The sequence below is a fragment of the Ostrinia nubilalis genome, chromosome 22, assembly GCF_963855985.1.
Source record: "Ostrinia nubilalis chromosome 22, ilOstNubi1.1, whole genome shotgun sequence".
Lineage (NCBI taxonomy): Eukaryota > Metazoa > Arthropoda > Insecta > Lepidoptera > Crambidae > Ostrinia > Ostrinia nubilalis.
In genome coordinates this window covers 6,571,278-6,598,544 of record NC_087109.1, presented here as the reverse complement: position 1 = coordinate 6,598,544, position 27,267 = coordinate 6,571,278, and the positions used below count along the sequence as shown (strand labels likewise).

At 36.0% G+C, this 27,267-nt stretch overlaps 1 protein-coding gene across 6 annotated transcripts in view; it reads left to right on the top strand.

Annotated features, from left to right (window-relative positions):
• Positions 1–27,267, top strand: part of LOC135082902 (A disintegrin and metalloproteinase with thrombospondin motifs like) — a 186,565-nt gene that overhangs the window by 35,557 nt on the left and 123,741 nt on the right. For 5 of the 6 annotated variants that reach the window (XM_063977668.1, XM_063977667.1, XM_063977663.1 and 2 more), the window contains exon 2: positions 24,509–24,603. In XM_063977668.1, the coding sequence (XP_063833738.1) occupies positions 24,517–24,603 (87 nt within the window). In that variant the 5' untranslated portion in view covers positions 24,509–24,516. Of the gene's footprint in view, positions 1–11,054; positions 11,143–24,508; positions 24,604–27,267 lie in introns of those variants that run through there. The other variant, XM_063977665.1, reaches the window with a different exon arrangement.

The window sequence follows — 27,267 nt, the reverse complement described above, 5'->3', positions numbered from 1 at the left end:
ACGCATAGTTTCCGAGGATTAAGCGAAAAACCGAAAAGTGGTACCTTTAAACCCCCCTCTCCCCGGTGGCTGAAGGGCTAAGGGCGGGGACTTTTGCTATGTTCACCTCCTAACTAATCTAAATAAAGTCATGAAGTCAAAAATTGTGTTCCACAGTTTTCCATCTATAATGCTTTATTGACTGGACTACATGATAACTGAGTTGATCTTGATACTTGTCTTAAACACTTAGCACCCATCCTAATCTATATTAACTGTCAAATTTTATCAGCAAATTAATTTTAAACACCAAGGCGATCTACGCTCACTTGGAGCTGTCAAACAGTGACATCTAATGAGGCAACTACTAGCCTTTAGCAGGTCATGGGTCAGAGGCGGCTTCTGGTGCACTGATGCAAGCTTGATATTTAAGATGTATTCAGGATCTGATAAGAAAGATTATTATCACCTGCGTCAGTGGAAACTGGTATCATAAAACAAAAGTGGAATTTGTCGACGAAATGCCACTAGATATCCACTTGATATCCTCGCAGTGATATAGGATTTCTTCGACTTGAACAGCTTCTTAACTCAATAGATAGTCATTTGTCATAAAGGAAGCACAAAAGATCCCAATGGGTCGACGTTGAGGTCGACGTGCACTGCGCCCATGCGCGGCCCTAAATAAGATAATTTGTCGTAAGCAAATTAGGCAGGAAAGAAGCCAAATATGCTTCAGGACAACAGTCATCACAAAAGTCGAGTGTCGAGCGAGTAGAGAGAAGAGAAGAGAAGACAAGACACTGAATTGCACGCTGGACTTATGAACTGCCCAACGTAACAGCTTGGGTGGGGAGCCCTATAATGACAATCAATCTTTATTGTCATGACCACGGAAAGGCATCAAATTCAAATTAAAATTCTTTATTGCTCCAATTTTGGTATATAAAAGTTCTTACATACATAGACCCATAACATCAAGTTTGTAACAAGCAATAAGTACTGTTAGTAGAACAACGATCAGTAAACGCTAAGATCGCATGACTATAAATATTTGTAAATTTTATATTGAAAAAATTAACGAGAATTATTAAATTACTGTGCAATTACGAGTTTGTTGCTTGTCGTTATTTTTTCTTTAGTAAATAAAACAATATTCGTACCTATTAAATTAAATTAACTAAACAACTAACATTGGACTATTAGATGATTTACAAACTTTAGCATTTTAAATGTAAAAGAGGTAAAGATTGTGATGTTTTTAAAGAAAGCTTACTTGTAAATATTAATATTAAGTTTGCAAGAATTAATCTTTGTAACATCTTCACCAGAAAGAGCAACTTTAATCCTGAGTGACATACATAATCACCTACCTGTGCTATATCTTTCTGTAACTCACCGAAACGCGGACGAACAAAGTCAGTTGCATAATAAATTGAATTTCTTCTAAATCATCTCTAAGTGACAACTTCCTAATTCTCGGACAATGTCGCCAGCTGCGGTTTCCTGATTTCCATCTTCAGCACAATCGGTAGTAAATCGATAATTCAATATAAAACGGAGATTTTCTCCGGACCCGGTCTGGCGTGATCTATCTACTTTGTATCGATCGAAGATATAGCGCTGGGCTAGAAAAGAATGATAAAATTGGATTTCTTCGTAGTTACATACTTTGTATACTATCGCAAAAACGTTTTAATCATGACATGACCAGGCTTAAGCTGAGTGAGTTCTTTCTAGGCCCAGTTTCCACCAAAGCGGAGCGAAGAAGAGATGTGTTTGAATAGTTTTTCCGCTCAGCTTCAATTCGGGAACCTGATTATGGGATTACCTATTCCCACCTCTCGTTCCCACTTCTGTGTAGCCAGGATCTACAGTTTGTCCGCCTATAGGAACCCAATCAGTGTAGGTGATTGGTTTTGGTTTGATGGGAAGTTATTGATGGAACTAATGGGAGAGGAGATGTGTTTGAACGACTTCCAAGCCGGCCTTTAATTTAAGCTACACACATTTTTTTTCTGGTTTACCCTTTGCCCAAAGCCAGACTTTCCCCTTAACATTCAAGACAATACCTACCACGTAATGCCCATTTCAACACTAAATCCATCCATGGTTCATTAAGTTACCAAGTCACTTCCATCGGCGATTGATCGATGGATCTACATCACTTCCTAGCGCGCACACAGATATAACCACACATACTAATAAAGCGTAAATGTATAAATAAACGTCACACATGCGCACACGTCGGTGTTACACGTTCACTTTCGATCGTTGACTCGTGAGGTTGTTTAAGGGTAGGACAGTCATTTGGTGACCTTGGGGAAGGGAAGGAGGTAAGTATTATTAATAGTACATTGCCCTTTGGTAAACAAAAACTACTTAACAAGCGCTTTTAATATCAACACCTGGATCGTACTTACGAGTATGTTAATGATACACGAATAACTACCTAATTAGTTTTAATAGGAAAAGGATTTAAAGTCACATAAGCACTTTATTTGTAAGTCGTCTGATTCTGTCGGAGTAGAATGGACCTATCATATTCCCGAGAATGTCATAAAAGGCATCCAAGTGACAAAATATATCAAGAAACATCAGCTCTCCCAATCTGGTTAGGAAAGGAGAAGTTCAAATTCTTCAGCTATCTCTGGTAAATTAGAGAGAGTCGTTCTCCTGCTGTAGACTACTGACCTGATGATGAGCAGCTTTTGATTGATATCTATCGTATTGAGTAGCAAAACATACCTACTAGCCCCTACTTATTATGTACGTATAAAAACTTGATATAATACCAACAAACCATGCGTCAGAAGAAGTAGGTCATATTATACCAACGCTGAACAGTTTTGTTTCCCTTTCTTCCTATTACACATAATGACTTTTCATTATTTATGTGTTTGTCTATGCCTTAAGGCTTGGTATTTCTGCTAAAGTAGGTATTTCGCGCTGTCAAAATCTGCGCGCGCAATACTTCGCCGAAGACAGCGCGCCAAAGAGCTCTCGCGGCTACACAGTATAGAAATACGCAGTTGGTTAGGTTAGGTTGACTTCCTTCCGTTCAAGCGTCACACTCACAGCACTTTCTAATACAAATCATATCCAAGTGATACAAATTAAAACAAATTTCAAAATTTTTGGGAATATATTTTAGAATCGAATAAATATAGAATATAACTGCCAAAGTAAACACGGTTCAAAGAGGCGTAGCGTCACCCGACCTTCCGGAAGTTCCGCGCCGGCTAAAAGAATTTTAAGATTACGTCACCCGACCTATCGGTAGATCCTTGGGAGCTTGAGCGATTGGAAAAACATTTTATGATCAGTTACTCGTAGTAGCGATTATTTAGAGCTTGGATAATAAATTATAGTTGTTGCAATTCACAAAGCTTTGCATGTGGTTAATTACATTAATCAGTACACGCATCAATTTTGTTCAGCCTTTTTGTTTATTAATTAGTCCATCGTGAGCAGAAATTTGTCCAATAATAGCAAAATTCGTTCAAATTATAGTTTTAAAGTTATTGGGTAGAAGATTCTTTTATCTTCCAGCTTAGACCTTTAGCTACAGACCTTAGACAGTATTTTTGAAACATTCTTACGCATAGTGGAGGAAGGGACGCTCTAGAGCAGTGGTTCTTAACCGGTGGTCCGCGGACCACTGGTGGTCCCTGGAGGCATTCCAAGTGGTCCACGATGTGCACTTGCACACCTTGGTCAAAACCACTTTTAACTGATTTTTGCAGTCAAACTGGTTTTGACCGATTATGAGGTGGTCCCTGACAAGACAGAAATTTGGTAAAATGGTCCCTCATGACTTAAAGGTTAAGAACCACTGCTCTAGAGACTCAAAACTACAAGGATACACATGAACTCCAGTTTTAAATCCGTTAATATCTGCTGCATCTGCCATGTTTTTGGCTATAAGATTCTTCTATCTTACGGCTTAGACCTTTAGCTACAGACCTTAGACAGTATTTTTGAAACATTCTTACGCATGGTGGAGGAAGGGACGCTCTAGAGACTCAAGTCTACAAGGAGTCATATGAACTCCAGTTTTAAATCCGTTGACATCTGCTGCATCTGCCATCTTTTTGGCTAGAAGATTCTTCTATCTTACAGCTTAGACCTTTAGCTACAGACCTTAGACAGTATTTTTTATTATTTATTTGTGTCAGTGTGCTCTTCTAAAGAGTGTAAGACGATTGTATGTAGGTACTATTAAAATGTAATTTTAACTCATTGGTTTTGTCTCATATTTGAGGAATGTACTATGTATCATGAGTAGAGTCTTAGTTTAAAAGGATGCCAGCGATTTAAATTTCAATAGGTAGACAAAATTCATAATTCTTAATTATCAAAAATTTTAGCTTTCTCCAGTAACACTGATATTATTATACTGTGACTCATCAAAGTCATCATTGTCAAAAATATTGACAAATTGCGAACTGTCACGTGCATAAAACTGACACGCGTCCGTCCTCCGTAAGCGCCACCGCGCGACTGATTGAGATTGTCCAAGCCGTCATGGGCGATTTTTTTCACATTTTCTAACATAGTAACTAAATAAGACGCAATATAAAAATTTCATCCGTTAAAAGCCCTAGAGTTATTTCTGAACTTTAGTTTAGTAAAAGATTTAGAATCTCAAATCGCTTATTTTAAAAATAAAACCATAAATAGAAAACGAATAGAGGTAACTTTGGGAATTTATTCTATCGAGTCAACTTCATCAAATCGTGTTTCCATCCGTTAATAGCCCTAGAAAATATCCTTAACTATGCCCAATAAAAATCTTAGCCTTTAATTTTACTGTTTAGTACCTCAAAAATGAAAAATGAAAACCTCATTTTCGCCATTTTCTCTGCTACCCGGCCTTAAACAACAGCTGTAACCGGCGGATGGTTTGTAACTGGAAAAATCAATGTAAACAATAATTTCAATAATTACGCCGAACCGGACTGAATTAACTGCGAAGGCTACTGGTTTCTACTTCCATTTTGACAGTTGACCTTTTGGTGTTTATGGAAAGAATTTAGGGACCATAAAATGAACGGTTTCGGAAGCTTACAATAGTCGTTGGTATTTTCAATAAAAATCAAAGTAAAAGTGTTAAGATGGAAATTTATGAGAAGTAAAATGAGCTAGCAAAAATTCTACGAATTGAGTCTTTAACTCCTGAGAAACTAGCCACAATAGGAAAGGTATTGTTTGAACGCCACAGGTTAGTAGCTTGACGTTCAACGTTTAATCAGGTGTTTTAATCATTTCTAATTAAGTAGCTACAATTTTATGTTTAGGCTTAATCTGTCTTCAACATTTTCGCCTAGGACTTGCAGATTGTTCTATGTGCCTTTATTTTCTCTCCCTTTATCTTTTTTCCACTCTTCCTTTTCGACATGACTATCATATCGCCTTCATATTTTGATATCAGACATACCTAATATTAATGAAAATACAGAGTTAAATTAAAAGAACAAATCTGAAGCTTGCGTTTGAAATAAACGTATTCCCAACTCGCCAACTGCATATACGTTTATAATGGTCACAAAACCACATTTTTTTATTTCTTTTTTGAATTTTCTTTTATTTCTTTATGACAGCCCTGATGAAAACGCTTTCCTATCAAGATTTTACGCTTGTTTGTGGGAGGCGTCCGCGCACGTTACACCATATGATTACCACACAAATACTCGCGACCTTATTAAGAGAGTTGTAAAGTTCAAATTAATCAATCTTCTTGATTGAGATGAAGGCAAAGACCTTATACGCATTGCTGCGAATGGCAGGAAGACTAGGTTTTACTTTTAACTCTGGTTTTGTGAATCAAGGTTGATGGAGACTTTTTATTATTATGCCATCGCTGTTGAGGTATTATGGCTTAGTATCTCTTTCCCTATGAGTAATATTTTGTTTTTAATAAAGTATTAAGCTAGCTTAGCCCACGACTGCGTACACGTGAAAATAGTTAGGGACTTAAAAATTAGGGATTAGAAGCAGTGAATAGATAATTAATCAAACAAATGAAAAGAACAGCACAAAAGATTGGGTACTTTAAAACTTGGTTTAAAACTCACAACCATTATTCAAGTATGGGAAATTAGAAACAATAACACTAATTGAAAATGCCTGAGTCTGTAAGAACTGTGGCTTTATTAATTTGTTTTAACAGTTTTCTGTATCCATTTTATTACTTTTATTGACTTTTTAACCCTTCAAAATTTTAACCAGGTACCTATGAGACCTTTTTTAAGAGGCTGCGCGATCTAATATCCACTAATACAAAAGATGAAGGGATTTATTGTTTTGAATAAACTCGAAAAGTACTGGACTGATTTGAAAAATTTTTTCACCATTTGTATCTTACATTATTTCTGATGACCATAGGCGGTACGAAATTCGCCGGGGCAGCTGGTCGCAAGACCAAAATCCGATGAAACTGAAAAATCCCCCATTTGAACGACCTTTCGCTTGCCGGATGACTGATCAGTGGAATAGGACAGGTGCTATTCGTGCAGGTGCTAATAATTTGGGCGGGTGCTCTGAGGAAAACATTAGTTAAACCCGTTAAAATTACAAGTGTATTACTTCAACTTGCGTTTAAAAACACATTCTAACTATTTATTAACATAACGTTTTTCGTCACGGTCACTCGTTTTTAAATTATTTGCTTGCCATAATAATATAGAACGCAGTGCCCATAGAGTCTTCAGCGGACGTTGGCAACATCCTTTATACTTTATGGTTTCCCATTGTCGTGATATGTCACAACTTGAACATTGAGGTTAGGGACGAGTGTTGGAAATGATGTACGTTCTAAGAAACCTAGCTTTCTACGTTTTGCTGTAGCTCCTGTCTAGGGTCTAAGGCTTTTAAGCAGCAAAAGATAAGTAACCAGCACAAATGTCTTTAAGAGTTATATCGGGGCATGTTAAAATATCATGGTACCCGAATAGTTGACCCCACCAATCAATTGACATATTTTTTTATGAACAGTCAAAATGTGATTTATCCTTAGAAAGGATATTTTATCCTTAGAAAGTAGTAGGTGGAGTAGTTGTCTATTCGTTTGACAAATTTAAATGATGGTTAATGATACATAGCAATTTAACTTTTTTTCACTTGATTTAGAACTAATTGGATTTCTAGGGATAATAGGTATGACAAGCTATTAGAAGCGATGTTGCAAAAATCCACTATGGGGATTGTTTAAGACCCACTCAACAGTGTCCAGTGTTGCAAACAACACCAGAGACAGCAATGAATATATTTAACGCGTTATCGTATCGTACTTCCTATTAATTTTATTCGTTAATGGGTTCCTAGAGAAATCACGGACTAGGAAACGCCCGGCTAGGACGTAACGCTTCGGGCTAAGTTACGTTTCTCTTGGAACGATGCCCGACGAAGCATTTTGCGATGAATACAAGCAGGAGTCCTTAGTTCGAATTCTGGTGGAGCCACGTGGAAAAAATTGATTTTCAGTGATTTGATTTGAGCTATACCTAAAAGTCTTCACATTCAGACACACACTACACATTATTATTATGTGCTACAGCTAGCTATCTTATTCAGGTCCACCTGGAGACAGGCGACCTACGCGAGTCTTTTTTGGTTTGGTTTGAATGCCAGAAGGTCTACCTCAGTTGGAGTGTTGACTAAAAAAGTGTAACATTATTGTAACCGCATGGTGTGTGCAAACATTTAAATTTTATTTTTTTAATCTACTCAATAACATTTTCTATTTTCATTCAGCAAATTGGGGTTTAAGGGCGCTTTTACACGTCCCGATAGTTTTTTTGCATACAAAAAGCAATTCCGAATTCCAAAGAAGTTATAGCCAAGGAAGCATGTGGGTTACCGCCATAACCAGGGTTACGACAACCTCTGTTAACGCTAATCGCTAGTTACGTTACGTTAAACGAGTTCGTAACCGTGTCTCTAATTTGGAACGGAATACATTATTTATTGTTATAATTATTGTTGGTAATTAAGTAAGTGAATAATTTATACTACCCTTTTAAACCAGTATTAAATTGCTGAAAGTAAATAGGGTTTCATCCACAACCAAAAATAGGAATTTATTTTGTGAAAATTTTATCTATAAGTAAACGGTAATCATCTAGGGTGGAAACGATAAGTGATCTCACTCGATTATTTCTAAAACTATACAAGATATCGAAAAACTGGTTACCTACTGACCCTGAAAGTGATTCACGAGCTCTTTCAAACCGTACCAATAATAGGTTACAGAATAAACTGGAACTATCCGAAAATTGAATGTTTCCAGCTTCCACCCTGTATAAAGCCAATTTCTAAGTTCTGACCGTTGGTTTAGCAAGATAAGGAATAAATGACAAATAAACATAATGTATATACAGAGATTTGCGTATAAAGTAGTCGTTCTTCTCAATCCTTAAGATTAGAAAGAGCTGTGTAGCCCTTCAAGCACCAGCGAATCGAGACACCATAGAAATTAACTGTTACCGCGGTCTCATGCCAAAGTTAGGGTTCCATGAGTTAAAAGTTCAACAACACTGCTTGGATATCGCACTACATAAACAACATCCAACAACATCATCACTTCAGTTGCTGGCGAATTTTGTAATTTCTGCGATGAATGGAAACGCAACAGTTGGTCAACAGTTTGACGCAGTCACGAATAATTTTTACGCGCGCTCGCGCAAGTGAACGTTTTCGAAACGAATGCGCAGTTGTAGACGCGAATGACTTTATTTTATTTTACAAATCGCTAAAATTAGGGCGCTAATAAGCTAATGATGGTAGAAGAACGAAACGCTAATGATGCGCCATACGCCATAAAGCCACTTTTAATGGGACTATTTCCACCTCTCGTTCCCACTGTTGCAACTCCTATGTAGCTAGGATCTACAGCTTGAACGCTAATAAAAACCACTGGTTGGGTTTTTAAAGTCCCGAGGAAAAGTAAAACTGTCATTGGACACGTAATAAAATCAATCAAAAGAACGTAAGTAGGAGGAGTTCGAAGTTACAGTCACCTTAAGGCTTATTTACCGAGGTGAGGTAAATGAAGCGATTCTATTGGTTCTTTACAAACACATCCCTCGCTACGCATCCTCGCACATTTCTGGTCGCAGCCTTAAGTTTAAAATGTTGTTTCGTATTGTCACTTTCCGGATTTGAACCACCAATCACAGCTGTCTCTTGTCCAGTATATCCACTACGGTATGCAGTCGTAATCTTTGCTTCAAGCGAAATAATAAATGTCACAAGATCTAATAAACTACTTGCATAACAGTTAATTTATTGTTTTCTCTGACTCAATAAGTATGCTACAAGTATCTCCGATCTCTGAAGACAAATTGGTTTGTTACTGTTAGAATAACTATACTATAATACTTACAATACAGCCCACGCATATAGATGTACCGATAGCAGAAAAAGTGAACACTTTGACCTCTATCGCCTTCAAGTTAATGAGAAATAATTATTCTTTTTCGCTTGACTGTGCTCTAAAGACTGCTGTGTTCTTTACTGTACCGTAACGAATTTGTTGCATAATTTTATAAACTTAAAATATTTAATATCTATATAAATAAAAGAAAGTCGTGTTAGTTACTCCACTTATAACTCAAGAACGGCTGAACCGATTTAGCTGAAAATTGTCAGGGAGGTAGTTTAGAGCCAGGAGAAGGACATAGGATACTTTTTGTCCCGTTCGAAATTTTAAAAAAAAGTCTGCTTATTTATTGCCATTAAGGCGGAACAAAGTTCGCCGGGTTAGCTAGTACTTAATATTTTATTTCCGAATTATGCACATGCTTTTTCCAGTTTCCACTCACTGATTTCAGTTACTCATAACAGCAATTTCAATCCAATCCATTTTACAATTACTACATCATTAATGAATTCAGGCTATTGCACTTTATTTTTACATCGATCAATTTTATAAATCCAAAAGAAGAATATAAAAATATTGAATTAAAAGTTTTTTATTCCTCTACAGCTTTGTAGTAGAATATGGGTTAAAAACGATATTTCCCAGCAATTTCTCAGGTGTTTATTTAATTTAAATAAGTAGGACCATTTTATTTTTAAAAAGTGCTTAATTATGTTGCATAAAAAATCATAAAATTATTTTGTGTAAAATCAATTGGTACTTTACCGGCGCCATTTTTTGAATGTGGGGTGAAACTCCAGCACCAAAGTGGAACGAAACATCTGTATAAGAGATCTCACAATAGACTAGTCTGGGACGGCGACACTTTCTATAGCACAATAGAGAACATACCTACCGAGATAAATACATATTGTATGTTTTTCACTTTTCAATCATGTGGACTTAATTTAAAAATAATGTCGTGAAATTTTGGTTTAAGTACTTTTGGAGATTTAGAAATTAAAAGTGGTAGAGACAGAATAATGGAAAATTAATGTGATCATACACAAGTATTTTTAAATATCTTAAGTATCAACTGAAAAAAAAAGTGTTTACCATAAGAGCGTTTCTTTTTGATACCTTACCTGGAAAGCGAACCCACATTTAAGATATTGTGTAGAGGTTCTTTGGTACGTTTCAGCCTAAAGACGTCCAAAACTGGACAAAGGCTCCAAGGGTTTCCAGAACGATCGGTCCTACTCTGTCCACATCCAGATGATTCACTAGATCGTCGGTCCATCTAGTTTAAAACACTCGAGAACTTTTCTGCCGTAACAGATGTGCCCCGCCCACTGTCCCTTAGCTTGACAATTCTGTGGGCTATGTCGGTTATACTGAATATTGGTAGACTATATTAATAATAGTAGTTATCGTCGTCGTCGTTTCAGCCAAATGACGTCCACTGCTGGACAAAGGCCTCCCCCAAGGTTTTCCACAATGAACGGTCCTGCGCTGCCCGCAGTAGTATTATAATAATTAATAATAGTAAATTATTTATTTGTAGTTACTCAAACTTTTGTAATTAATAGACCAAAAAGTAACAAATAAGCCTCATTTCTTATAAAATCAATGGGCTTCATAGATTTTTTGTCCCGTTGACTTTAGCAGATGTCATTGGCATACTTCATCTATTGTGATTGTTTGTTTTGTTATTTTTTGAATGCAAATTGAAATATTTTAATGAAGCGAACGTGTAATAATGCGATAATACGCGGCATGGGAAAAACTTTTGTGGACTCAAGGTTATTATAGTTTGTTTATGCAATAATAGCGCGAAATAGAATAACAATTATTATGTAATCGTCTCACTAGATTAACTATTATTTAAATTCAATTTTAGCGCAAACTTTCTTATGGCAAGAGATCTGATTTCCATGTGACTTATAAAGGTAACGTTAGGTCTTCGTTTCAAAGGCTCCGGAGGACACCGTCGGGTTGTAGTAGGTAGGCCCCGCTATCCTGACGTGGGAAGTCCCACATAACCTACTTTATTCCCACATTTCCCGACCGAAAAAGGTACATACATACATACGTTCGTTGTTGTTGTTTGTGTATAAAAATCGTGACACAAAATTAGCACAGTCTGCTGCAATTGTAACAGTTTCAAAAACAGACAGTGTATTTGTAACAAAACGAAACTGAGTTATAATTACTCACTTTCTAACCTGAAGCCTGATAGCAACCGACCCAGAAACGGTATGCCTAACAATTTTAGCCGAAAAATTACTTAAACTGAAAATATTTTACTTACACAATCAGAATATAGAGGCCCAACAGACAACAGACTTTTATCGAGCGATGGTAGTCCCTAGGCTTCTATTTTGTATACTGGCTGAATATAAAATGTAGAGGTTCGTATGTGTTACCTACTTCCAAATCATAAACCCTTTCATTTAGAGTTCTATGGACAAAGACTGTACTTAGCAATGAGCAATATTGTCACACTCATTTTCATTGCACAGAGGCGTCGACATTACTTGGCGCAATATTGTTTTACTTCATTAACAGTTAAACGAGAATTACTTATTCTAACATCCAAAATGTCAGTGAACAGCCGTTGCATTATAAGTTGGTTGAACACCAATAACTCATTTTGGCTTCCGAGTAAAAAATTTGAAATTAGGTCTTAATATAGCGAAACCTTAGCATATTAGTCTTGACATTAATTTCCACTACTAACCCTGCTAATACTTAGTTCTTTCTTTTATAAGTAGGTATACATATTATAGACTTTCAATTAAGCTAAGCCACTCAATATTTGAGATTGAGATTTAGCTAACTTCAGGGTGCAGATGTGATGTAAGAATATCACAAACCATCCTCATCCCTTTGTTGAAGTCGGTTAAAAAATATAGTCCTCTTGCCTTACTTTTTGTAGGAAATAAGGCCAGAACGACCAAACATCTAACTAAAACCAGGCGTACTACCTAATTTGAAGAGTGCGGTGAATCAATAAAAAATTTTTTTAAGTTACTTTTTACCCGACTGCGCTAGAAGGAAGGTTATATTTTTTACATCTTTGTCACTTCAGTACCTATACTGGTAGTAAACATTCCGTGTACATAAATATAAATAGACGCCATTTTTGGTAAACAAATACTGATTCCGCGAAAGTGCGCTCGCGTTCACATTTTGTATAAGCGAGTTTTGTAAGAAATCGTGCTCGTTTTGTATAAAGACGTCCAAAGAAACCGATAAATCTCACTGTAGGGTCATTGAAAATCGAGTTGTCACCAATGTCAGGGTTTATTCTTCGAAATTCTTACTGCAGATAAAATTCAAACTTCGGTGGCTTAAGTTCTTACATTTTCAATGTTTGAGGCGTTTCTTTATTATGCATTAAGCGCGTATCTCCCGTTAAAAATCCAGGATATGTATGTGTGAATGCTTGTTATTAAACTATCATCGTTTCAGCCAAAATTAAATGACGTCTATTGGTAGACACTGCTGGACAATGGCCTCCCCAAGGATTTTCACAACGATCGCTCCTGTGCTTGCACTTCCCGAAACCTTCAATTTTATCAAGCACTCTAAAATTTTTCTTTAATTATTATTCTTCTAAATCGGCATTTAAGCTTGAAAAGGAACGGACACAGACAAGACAGTTACTATCGCACTCATAATATTAATATGGATTCAGAGCTATTAATCCTAAATTAAAGAAAGTCACGAAATCGCACCATGAAACGTTTTATCCAATAAAGTGTCCATTCCATTAATGTCTATTGTATCACACATAGTCCATTGTTTGGTCGCGTGTATGGCCGCCTTAAGGCATTGTGGTCGGGGACCATGAACGAAGGTCGGCCCAGCCCCAGTCTTTGTCATGTGAAAAAATAATTAGAATTGCTTGTATGCAACTTGAGAATGTTCAAATGTTGAGCATTCACGCTTTTTGAATCAATTGGTGCATTTAAATTCAAAATCTTTATTAGTAAGTAGGGTCATTTTCTGGCCCAAAAATAGCTTCAACTACCACCACTTTGGGACCACATTATTGGCTAGTGCTGAGAAGAAACTTACGCCCGTATTCACAAACATTACTATGAGGTCTCACAGTGCGCGTGGACGCACAGGGTGACACACGAACCAATCCCAGCTCTATTCAACGCTGTGCGTTCGATTTGCTGCTTCAGTTAAGCTAGCATCGTTAAAACTTTGTGAATACGGGCGTGAGTATCCTTAGTTGTCAGCCTCCTATTACAAAAAATCGTTCGTTCGTTCGTTCGTTTCAGCCAAATGACGTCCACTGCTGGACAAAGGCCTCCTCCAAGGTTTTCCACAATGCACGGTCCTGCGCTGCCCGCATCCAGGCTCTTCCCGCGACCTTTACGAGACCGTCGGTCCACCTAGTAGGAGGCCTGCCCACGCTACGTCTTCCAGCCCGTGGTCGCCACTCGAGAACTTTTCTGCCCCAACGGCCATCGTCTCTACGAGCTATGTGCCCCGCCCACTGCCACTTGGTTTTAGCAATTCTACGAGCTATGTCGGTCACTTTGGTTCTCCTGCGGATCTCCTCATTTCTGATTCGATCACGCAGGGAAACTCCAAGCATATTTCGTTTAAAAACCAATTTTAAAATCTTACTATGAAATAACCTACCATTATCATAGGAAAATGACGTAACTCATTTTCAAAGGATTTACAATGTCAGTAGAGCGGAACTTGACAGTCATACCTAAGCCATTAAATATTATGGTTTACTTTAGTCCTAATTCAACAATTTGGAAAAACACCTTCTTGGAAAGAGTATAAATAATTTTGTGAGATAGTATAACGTCAGAAGATTCAATAGAAATTACATTAATGTGCTATTTTTGTAGCAACTTGTGACGCATTTGGATACTAGAAAAGTCATTTTTATGACGTACGATGCCAGTATAAATAAGACTTTATAAGTGTTTTCCGTAAATTGTTTAAAAATTTCAACAATTAGAAACATAATTATAAAGATTCGAATTGGTTTTAACATTGGAAAAAAACATTCGTCTCCTTTTTGAAGTTATATAAAAACAATTACTATATTTTATTTGACTATGTTTCTATTTATATACCCTATATTGCCGATAAAGTTCAAATTCAAAAATCAAAGGTTATGTTACAAACGTGTATGAGTATTTGCTTAACCCGTTAAGTTGACTGTGTTACCGCTTACGAAAGTCAAATGGTGTTATGTAACCAGATTTATGATAATATATGTTTTGAGGTCATTGACACGTGCGATTTTTCATATTTTTTTTCTTTTTTCACAGGTACGTAGAAGCAGAGGCATATATTTTGGGGATTCTTCGAATTCACTGGATGTAGTGAGTGAAGTGTTAATTTTAAGGTTTAGCAATAAAATAGTAAATACTTTTTTTTAATACAGCATGAAAATACGTAATACGTTTTTATAAAAAGTGGCATGCAATTAAATTATGACTATATTTTATTTATTGCAGCATATTAATTACAACATGTTAACAATAAGAATAAATTCTTCACTTACATTATAATTACCTACATAATATGAAGTAGATTTAATGTTAAAATAATGAAGTACCTATATTATAAAACAATACTCAAAACTTTATTTATACTCAAACATACCTAGATCTAGATCAGAAATTAGTATAAGTTATTCAATCATTTACTTGTATTTGTTTTTGATTGAGTGTGCTTTATTTGGGTCTAGTTTCTTAATATGGGCCTAAAGTCAGGTTTAAAGAATATTAGGCCGAAACCAGTCAAGTAAAATGATTGTTGACTTGTGCCTTGACGTCAGTCATATCACAACTAACCTCTAACATTTAAAAAAAATAGGTACTTACTCAAGCTACTAATACATAATTTAGCAGATCGTTCCACTGATTTTGTCAAATTATTCAGGATTTGAGATGACACACTTTTGTCCTTTAAATTTTTATGACGTCTAATTAATCTTATTTTAACGAACAAAAGGTTATCTTGAACTGATCTGATGAAGACAAAAAGTTGTAGTTTTTGTCACTTGATAGGTATTAACTACTACTTAGAGAGCTCACAGACTAGCGACATTATGTCGGTGACTACTTGCGATATTGGTAGGCGACGGCCAGCGACTTCAGGCGACTGTCAGCGACAGTCTCCGGCTCCGACGCGCTTTTCGCTTTTCACTGTCATGAATTATGTTGATACTCTGTGTGCAACTGTAGCCGATCGTCGCCGACTTAAGTCGCAAACAGTCGCCGATATAATGTCGCAAGCAGTCGCTGATATAATGTCGCTCGTCTGTGAGCACCCTTAGCTATGGCAGTAAGCGTGGGTGTGTGTCACGAATCGTGGTTCAGCGTGAAGCGAATGACTGACAAATTGGATGGAACTGGTTAACTGACAGAGGATGCCTTATGACATTAAGATCACCGTATGTACTTAATTGATGTGACATTATAGAGAAGGTGGACGCTTTCTTGCAAGCTGCGTTTCAGGGGATTTTTTGAGTTATACTTTGCTTTTGCCTTGAACTGGATTGCCAAGTCAAAATAAGCTTTTTTCAGTACCTTTGACCAAAATATTTTTTATCTTTTATTTTATTTAACGATATAAATAACTTTCCCGTTCCGCGTCACAATAACAGACATCGAGAGTGGATGAAAGTGAAGTCGGCCGATCAAACTAAATTCTCTATTAGGATTCCACACACGGTCCGTTTTCACATGTTCTCGCTTTGAATATAATAAATTCCGCTGCCTCGCGAACTTTGTGCTAAGAATCCAAATAAAACTAACTTTCTTCATTGGAGAACCTTACGAAAGTAGATTAAACGCTTTTATGACGCAACCGGTAAAAAATTCACTAAAAGAGTGCACGAAAACACATCCCTTTGCTCGTAAAAGAAAAAAAATAAAGTGTCAAGTTCAGAAAAATATTATGACCCGGGTAATACGCGCCATTGAAGATGACCGTACAAAAAGAGACTAAACACTTAAAATCACGCGGGATTATAAGATAAGTACGCACCATAAATTGCAGTCATCATATCACGATAAAGTATCAATTTTAAATTAAGCTGTAGATACATACGCCTTTGCGTGCTCGCCGCCCGAGTTTAAAAGCGAACGGCGGCTCCTTGAATGGTTTTGCCCGATTTTCATTGGAAAAAAATGTAAGGCGATAAAGTAAATAAGAGCATAAGTACATTTAATGAATTTCGCATCACCTTCATTATGGCGTAACGGTATGGTCAATTTTGTTGAGCAAACTCACAGAATTTTATCGGGGGGTCAAAAAACGTATAACGATCACTACGGGTGACCAGTAGGGTGCCTGAAGTGTTGATTCGATTCGGTTTTGTGACAGTAAAAAATGCGCATCTCGTCCGCTGGGTCACGGTAGCTCGAATTTTGTTTTAATTTATTCAAATGGTCAGAACACCTGCGTCGAAAGAGTACTTTAGGCCAGTAACATTAACCTTTCATACCTGTGGTTATTTTGAAACTGTAGTTCTTGCAACCTTAATGTCAGTATGGATCTGAATCTGATGGAAGTTGATGTTCTGTTGAGAATCTTAATAAGTTCAAACGTCAGTGCAGTCAAAGCAATTTTTTAACACCTTTGGTTATTTTGAAACTATAGTTTTTGCAAGCATATAGTCAGCATAGATCAGTAGAACTATCTATGCATTGTTGAGATTATTATTATACTTAGTTTAAATGTCAATGAAGACAAAACAAACTAATTGGTATTTAAACCACTTATTTCTTTTTGTTGTGGATTCACAAAAAAAAAACAGCATTAAAAATTTGATAGTTATTAATTGATATTTGTTTAAAAATATTCATAAAATAATTTTACATGGAAATATTTACAATCAACGCCACTATAAATTACTTAAGCCTGACATTAAATCATATCTTGTTTTTATTATAAATACCAGTGACATAATATATTACCAAGAGCAACAGAAGCAAACAGATTCTATTGTGTATTTTTTGTTTAATAACATTCTGTTGTCTATTTCCGTAATAGTTACGATGTAAAAAATCTATTAAAAGGTTTCCATTTCACATACATTTTGTAGGTAAATTATGTGGTTCAGTACTGTTTAAAATATTGGTTTATTATAGCGGTAGAATAATTAGATTACTAGTAATGAAACTATAATAATGGTAATTTTATTTAGAAGCACAATAATAATAAAATACCTACTGATAGAGTAGACTAAAATAAATAATAATATCGGATGATATAACATACAGATGTCCTTAGTGTGTCATTTTCGAATATACCAGAATGACCTTTGGCATCGGTTTTCGTCATTTAACCTCACAAGTTCATTGCCCCGTATTATCTTAAATAATCTTCAAACGGAGAAAAGTGCTCTTTTGCGCTAAACTCTTTGAGTTGACCGCCAAAGTGTGTGTATCGCAATTATCTGACGTTCGTTTTAATAAAACGATTTTTTTACTTACACGCTTTTGAGTTACGGCCCCGTTAGCTCTTAAAGTTAAATGCTTGATAAGAAGATCGTGTTTTAACACGATAAAGTTGTGAAGAATGTGCGAGTATGGATTTAACGCGAAATCGTACACATTAATCTTTGTAACGACCTTTTTAATTAGGACTGCAATCTTGTTTGGTAAACCATAAATGCAACGTTTTGTTTATATCATAAATTGATCATAAATATTCGTTTGGTAAAGGCATTTAAGTGTAATATTAAATTTATTTAAATGGCAAAATTTTCAGGGCGTGTAGCGCATATTATGCGATTATCAGAATCTACCATAGCAACTGAGGTTTGAAACTCATGAAAATCAATTATAAGTTTGAATTTTTTGTATCAGGCACTGCTCAATCATTAACCAAAGTTATAATAATAATTTATGAGGTCAAACGTTTAATTGCGATTTTTTTCTGGTCTGAAACATTAAACTATGTGGCATTTAGCCGAAGAATTAAAATTTTAAAAATTATGTCTTTAACTATCAATGATGACATCTCCAAACTAGTGCAGATTACTTGTATTATATCTACACTGTCTTACGTCACTTACAAACATTCAATAAATCATAATTCGGTAAACAACATTTTAAAACGATATATTCGTCGTCCGTCACATTATTGAATGTTACCAACCTCGTGGTTACGTCTATAACATAATAGCGGATTAAACAAAACAATGCAGTGTTACTGGATCACATTTATTTTCTTTCCAGAATTGTTCGGAACAAACAAAAGAAACGAGTTATTACGACATATTAACCCCCCTCGTGCTCACCTTGTGAACAAACGTTGCGAAAGTGAAGAGAGGCGACGAGGAATTTGCGAAATGCCCAATTTTGAGTTGCGCACTTATGCGTCGGTGCGGGCGGGATTGTGAGGCATGGGCAATGGGCATTAGAGTTGAAAGATACAATGTTTATTGGCTGACGGTAATGATAGCTTTGTCCATTGAATTTATGTGGACATGAACATTACCGGGTTTTGAAATATTGTAGTAACTAGAGTTGTTCAGATCTTTCAAGCACTTTTTACGCAAGGTAAATAAAATCTAAGAGGCGACTTAGACACATCAAACAGAGAACGGGCAGCTGCGCTCTCTGAAAAACACATCAGTCTTTTAAACTGCGATCTCCAACCCGCCTGCCAAGCGTGGGGATTATGGCAAAACCCTCCACTATAGTGGAGGAGGCTCAGTCCACTAGTCCAGCAGTGGGCTGTAAAGGGCAGTTGATGATGATGATAAAATAAAATCCAAGTCTAGGCACAGTCAGCGTTAAAAAGTTATAAACACCCAAAGTAGCCAACAAGTTCGCAACACGTCTTTGTTACAATTGGAATAAGGTTGTGTTGTCAACTTTTTGGTCACATTCACGGTGTCACGCACGAACTACATATTTGACTTTATATTGTTTTAAACTTTCGTGGTCACTAAAAAAAATATTACTGACGGCATTGCTACCATGTACACACGGCCACACTGTTAACTATCCATTTCCGTTTTTGCTCTCGCTCTAATCAAATGGTTATTTTTTGCGATAGAACGAGATGACATGACATGCAATGGATAGTTAACACTGTGGCCGATAGTACCTTAATTTTGAGTTTCCGATATTTAATAATAATTTTACATATTTGACGCTGACTGAACTAATACAGTCTTCGTCAAATATTTCGTTTATAGGTATCCACTCTGGAGTTGGTAGATTTTTCCAAGGGAAATGTGAATTTACTTACTGCTTTAGATAGAAGATATTACTTTTATTGCAAACCACTCAAAACTGACAACTACAAATTTTTAACAACACAATTTAGCCAGTCTTATCGCTAGTAAGCGGTCTCTTCCAGACAATCCAGGAAGAGCATAAATGGGAAAAAAATTGAATGAAAAATAATTTCAATGCCATTAGATTCATTTAAGAGTTATGGGATATCGACTGGAAAACGTAGATACTTAACAATTCAGTGGTCGGCATCGAACACTCGTTAGCCGTAGCTAATGTAGACATACCTTAGACCAGTGTTTTTCAACCTGTGGGACGCGACAATGTTGTATGGATTGAAGTATTCGGTCCCTACAAACATATACTCAACATCAAATAAACCGCACCTTCCGCGACGCGAACTTTAAAGGTTTTCTTCTGACACAATCATGGTGCCCCAACAATATTGGTGTTATTTGAAAGCCCAATAAATATCCTTAAAGAAAAACACATTTAATTTCTAAATAAATGATTACCATATACCATAAATGTGACTTGAAAAAAGACCTTACTTTGGACTCACCTCTGGGATCAATTAGACCAATTTTCATGGTTATAAAACCAAATAATGATCTCACGTGTCCTCTTTAACAGATGGATAGCGATTAATCCCAACTTAACAGTTTTATAGCCATAAAAGTTGGCTCAAGCGTAACTAACTACCTATTTTTTGAAGAAGTGACTCTGGATCCTTCTAAAGACACATTTTTGGGGTAAAAACCTTTCCTTTAATGAAATGAAGCTTAGAACTAGGCTTTTAAATGGTGCCAATATTGGTGGGAAGTGGGGATGCATACGTTTGAAAGTGCTTGTCGCGGGAGGTGCGATTTATTTGATGTCGAGTGTATTTGCAACATTATAAAATGCATGAAAAAAAAGCGAAAGGACCAAAATTTTTTTCATACTAGAGGGGTCGTGTCATGAAAAAGGTTGAAAAACACTGCCTTAGACTAACATCGGTAGAACATCTCAATCTCACAGGCCAACGCCAAGGCGATTCGGCTAATTAATAAAACAAAGCAAACACAATTAATACGCTTCCTGCAATATTTCCTACAAGATGAATGGAATGTTCTAAGACAAAACGAGTAATTAAGAGAGGATCCTAATAGATATACACCAAGGAAGTGGTTTAATTAAGATATAAGTTTTTAATAAATGAGGCTTTTACCACGTTTTACTAAGTATATGCCCTCACCAGTTTTACCACAATCTTACGCCCGTATTCACAAACACTACTATGAGGTCTCACGAACACGAACCAATCACAGAGCTCTATTCAACGCTGTGCGTTCGATTTGTTGCTTCACTTAGGCAAGCATCGTTTGTGAATACGGGCGATAAAGCCACAAGCAAGTGAGTCAGGTCCTTAACTGGACTGATGAAAATAATATTTCAAATAAGTACCTGTAGTTGTTTACTATCCCATTTGATAACTAATCCACGCCCTAAAATGTAAACATAGTAGTAAGTACATAGTAGAAACTTCAATTTCTTTCAGAAACAAGGCATAAACGAAATGTGTTATTCCTTCGCTTAAAGAAATATTACTATGTAATTGTCTTTACATATTACTTTCATTAATAAAAACCTTGTAAACTTGTTTTTGTTAAAATATTACGATGCCAATAACTCTCCGCCCTTATTCTTCTTGATTGAACCGCCATTTTTTCCGCCATATTATTACTTGTTTTATTTGCAAATATTGGTGTTCGTCAGTACACAAATCATCATTAAGACAGTCAAAAGCACACGAAATTATACATTTTCGTTGGAAAATAGTTCCTATTACAACGGAATAAGATGTTTGCAGAAGATCCAGTGTTAAGGTTTACGTGCTCTCTGTACTTTGTTTGTTAACATGACGTTTGACTTTTAACACCTTTGTTAACAATGTAACTGTGAATGTGTGAATGACTGTACGATGAAGGATCAAATAAACATCAAAATTAACCAGTGATTAATGTTTAACTGACAGTTGCAATAATCACGCCTGTATTCACAAACGATGCTTGCTTATGTGAAGCAGCAAATGGAACGCAGAGCGTTGGATAGAGCTCTGTGATTGGTTCGTGTGTCGCCCTGTGCGTCCACGCGTACTGTGAGACCTCATAGAAATGTTTGTGAATACGGCCGTTACTTATACTACAGAATAAATACCTACAAAGGGATAAAAATTGATTTAATAAATAAAGGCCTTCTTTTTCAATTCCTAGTACGTAAACCCCTGTGGGGAGATAAATTGGCGACACAAACTACCCATATTTGTATCTTTAAGTAGATTTTGTAGCCCATAATATTGAAGAAGGAAAGGATAAAACAAACAAACTATCAAAATCCTATAGTTAGGTTAGTGAAGTAGGTAAATTGTTGCATTCATTTTAAATAAACTCCACTTAATGATATAAAATCAAAATAAACAAACATCTACTTCATCAATCTGGTGATATTACGGAAAATCGCTTAATTTAAATAGTATCGATTCAATCAATCGATTCTGCAGAAACATCGTTAAATTAAAAACTCGCCGGGCTTCGAGTTTTCATTAAACAAATTGACAAGTGCACGCAAGAAACAATTTCGGTAAATGATTAAAGAGCGGCGATCCGATACGTTCTGATACGTTTAAATCATCCCGCGGTGTTCCCAACCACCTGTGCGGACCGGTCTTTAGTGATGGGATGAGTATCGTACCAGTAGACATTAGTTCCGGTAAAAAAACTGGCAAAAAATCATGACAGTTAATTTTTAACATATTTAAATATACTAACACGCTAACTCCTTTGTAAGCTTTATAGTTATGATTTTGTTAGGATTTAAGAGAGTTTATCAGAATTTGATAGTCCAGTAGTTGTCAGGGATCGAACTACTGACCTCTTCAACCGGTCTGCTTCATACGTAATCAATGTTTTGCATGGATGTATAAAAAAAATAACACGAAAGGGTTTTTTTATACACGAACTGCAACACTAATAAAGTAAGGTAAAGCATACAAATTAATTTAGAAGAGGATGTTTTTCTAACTACAGAATGTTGAATTCATGAAACTTTATTATATTGCAAGACTTTTGTGACAGCATTAATAGAGCATCCATTCACCAACTAAAATAGAAAGACACGGGTCTTAATAAATGTCGCGTTAAGACGCGAGTCTTTCTATTTTATTCATTCACCGGTTTTCCGACGATAAAATCTAAATTGACAACAGGGATAATAAATCTCAAATATCCTTTTACCGGTTTTCGCAGCACTATCGAACGAACAATGCGGAAACGTGCGCCGGCGCATTAAAATTTCGTCCCGTGCGTTCTGAGAAGAGACATTGTCCTTCTGCCGCGAGCGTCGACCTCTGGCTCGCTTTTATTTGGAGCTAGGCTTGATCGATTAGGAATGTCATCGAATGAATCGATTGTTGTATCGATTTTAAATGAGATTTGAAAGCATTACTTAAGTAACCACCGTAAAATTATTGTACTCGACAACTTTTTAGCATGTATCACAAATAAAATGATTTCATTTATACAAACTCTTTTCTATCAACCAGTATCACAATCTTTGGAAGAGTCCTTTATCCAGTAGTGGATGTCATTTGGCTGAAACGAACGAACGGAAGAACGGTGTCGCATCCCCAGATTTCCACATCCTTAATAGAAAAGGAGGAAAATAATTATGTATATATTTGCTATTTAAACTTGCATTAATTTGACTGGTTTGTTTGTAATATTCTATTCATTTGCAAGTATATTATACTGTCTGAAATTCAATTATCTTCAGCCAGCGGTAGCTTCACAATAAAGGCCTTTAGAACTGACCATTCAGAATCTAATTGTTGATTGTAATTACAGTCACAAGAACGTAAACTACCCATTCACAAACCATGCTGCTACTGTGATGGTGGCAATTTCAACCAGAATGTGTACATATGCTTGTATAGTTCACGATTAGAGAATGCAGCAGCGTACTGAGGAACTTATTAATAACGGGGATGCTTGGTATTTCCTGGAAAATGGAAATTCTTTCACGATGCATCTGCGCATGATTACAATACGTGATTGTCTAGACTCTAGAGTTAGACTCTAAAGGAAAGATAAGACAAAGTCTAAGGTACGACTACCGGGAATTATTAGTTATTCCTAGTGAGTTGCAGTCTTTTCTAGATACCTTTGCGAATGTTTATTACCTAATTCTGTAGACGCTTAGTTTCATCTTTCCTCATTCTTGTATTTCTAGGACTCTTGGCAATTCCTGTGAGCTTATCATCCCTTCACGATGTGTTTGTCCATGTTTACAATACCTAATTTTGTAGTGACTTTGCTCATAGTTCTCATATTCTCATAGTATTTTTGTATTTCTAGGACTCTTTGTAATTCCCGTGAACTTGCTATTCTTTCATGATGCGTCTACGCATGTTGAGTGTAGTTACTACACTCAATTTAATCTTCTTCTTCATGCAATTCTAGGATTCTTGGTAATTCCCGGAAAACAATCCTTTCAAGACGTGTCTGCGCATGTTGCCAATAAGTAAACTTACCTCATATTACTCTAGTATTTCTAGGACTAATGGCAATTCCTGTGAGCTTGCCATCCTTTCACAATGACGTGTCTGTATATCTTTACAATACCTAATTTTTTAGTAAGTTAGTGTCATCTTCCTCTTATAATTCTAGGATTCCTGGTAATTCCCGGAAAACAATCCTTTCAAGATGTGTCTGCGCATTTTACAAATCTAATTATGTATAGAGACTTAGTATCTTTCCTCATAGAATTCTTGCATTTCTAGGACTCTTAGTAATTCCTGTAAAACATAAAATATCCTTTCAAGATGCAGTTTGCGCATGTTGACAATAAGTAATTGTGTAGTAACGAGTCGTTTGTTTTGTTTCAGGATCCACTATGGAGTCGTCACTCGTGTCGGCCCCATGGCTATCGGCAATCATTTTCCTCTGCTTCTTCCTTTCGACTCACACGCTCAATATTAAGGTAAGAATATTTTAAGAAATTATGGTGTATTCTTAGAGGGAGGCCATTGTCCAGCAGTGGACGTCATTGGGCTGAAACGAGATGATGTACTTACACCTTTACATTATTTGCATGGACCAGGAAAGCGTCATTATCAAGAATTGTAATCGAGACTCATTGCCTACATGTTATATTATTATCGATCGAATTTTTACTTAGTCGAATACGGCAACAAAAATGTATCAGCCGAATTTGATATCCTGGCGACTGTAGTTACTAATACAAAAACAAAATCTATATTTTTAACGCTGCATAAATGGTAAGGTAATGTAAAGTGGTGACTTAATGCCTGGATAAATTATAGAAGCAGAAATATTAAATGACTGTAAAACAAATAGTAAATTGATCAATAAAGTGAGTGGTACAAAAACTATAACGAAAAAGCATTACCTAAGGCCAAATCGCCAAATTATGTTTGATGACTGAGCTGTTTTAAGATTTAGCTAACTCAAGATCTGTTTGTTAATTTTAGGCCTACCGCTGTTAATATTTAGCAAAATTTAAAATTAGATATCAACGACCTAAAGCTATTAGTAGTCACGAACTTTCTGCAGGACTCGTTCTGCCCTCATTAACATAAGTTATTCCTTCATTTCACGTGTTTAAATATGTAAATGCATTTAATTTTGTCATTGGGAACTATTGGTTCACGTGTCGGCATAGACAATTTTTAGGAATAGACGCCTCGTGATAGTTCCTTGAGAACCAGATGGTTGCTGTTTTTAAGGAAATTAGAGTGTTGTTTGGCTTTGCTTTACTCAGTTAGGGCATTACGTTTTGAGGGGCACCAAAAAATCCTCGTGAGTAGGTACTTAGTCCTCAAATGATAACATACAATACATACATTTCCTAATCAGCCTTCTTAATTACATTACATTATGCGTTGGTATATTATAACATCACTCTACAGCTAATAGGGGCGGAGCAATAAAGAAAGTCTTGCAAAAACAGGAAATATTATTCAAACTATTTTCAAGCGAACGAAGTCGCGGGCACAGCTAGTATCCTAGATAAAGCGGCGTCTATAATGTGTTTAATATCTGTGCGTGTAACATATTACACTTTTTTCTCTTAACACAGTCCCTGGTTATGAAATCACGTTGGCAAGCGGTTGTGGTTTGCGTGATATATGGACAGTGTGGCCATGCCTTTTGCTTTTACGGGATAACATGAATGTAGGTACTTTTAAGGAAACTCCAGCGCACCAGATTTCGGTAAAATAATTCTGCCTAGGATAGTTGTATGAGACGTTTTATGCTTGCATTATGCTAAAGGGATGGAAAAAGATTTATTTTGAAGTAGGTTACCATAACTGTAACATTTTTTATTTGGTCTCGAATTTTGCTATTCTAAGGCCATTTGATTGAGATAATGTATTTTGAACACTGGCATAAATACATGATTTATAGTTGTTACTTAAACCTTACATTTGTTATGGTAGTATTAGCTTCTGAGCTTTTGTTTATTTTTATGTAATTAGAAAATAAAGTTAAAAAAAACGAAGTCCTTTCGAATGCAAGACGTGTAGTCTTCACAAAACTTGCCACACGAAATTCGCCAACCGGATTTCTTTCACTGTATACCTGATTATGTATTTAAATTCAATGTAAATTATTAGTAGTCCGATGAGTCCAAACTTGTCTTGCGATCACGTAAAACGAACGTTTTATGTTTTAAATACTCATGCCCCTTAAACAAATTACGAGATAACCATCACAACATGTTGATCAAAGAATTTAATCGATAAAGATTTTTATCTCAATCGACGTGGGTAATGTTTGATTTTACGCTTCCAAAGATGATTTGATAAATGCCCGGAAGCTCATTTTTCATTTTTGAATATTGACGGCTCTATTTGTAATATAAACTTTTTGCAATACTGGCAACATGGAATCATTAATTTTGCGCCAATTTATTTTTAAAAACAAACTCGCGCTCGACTGCGCGGGAAAACTGACAGCTGTCAATCGGTAGCCGCCATCATGAATCATAGATTTTATACTCTATCCACGCACGTGACTGCAATAGTTTGATGAGCGTAATAGTAATTTTTTTTCGGAAGCAATGTACGCGTGTGTACATAAATAATGCATGCAGTTACAGCATTACTTTCTCTACTAATCTGTTGTTATATTGCAGAGATGTTTTGCCAGACAGTCGGACCTTTTATGTAAAATTGTAAATGTTATTTATTTTATTAACTTCTCTATGTCAAAAGGACAACGTGTTCTCTGTCCAAGCGACAGCAATTGAAACGCGAAAACACAAACAAGTTATGATTATGTTTTATTAATAAATTGACGGCAATTGATTATTTAATTATCACTTTGCCAACAAAAAACATGTAATCTATTGGCTGTTGATATTCTTGATCCCCCCTTTATTTATTACTATTTTAGTGTATGATTTCTGTATTTCTTTATTTTAATGACATTCTTTTTTGCATGCGCAGGTAGAATGGATTATCATCTACATATGATTTTTTATTACAATCACACGTTTAGTTAGACTTGTCATTAATTTTATAGACAGCCAGTACAATCGACGCTAGCATATCAGGCGATACATTTACCATTGCAAAATAGCCACTATTATAACTGATTAAGATGCCAGCAATCGGCATGG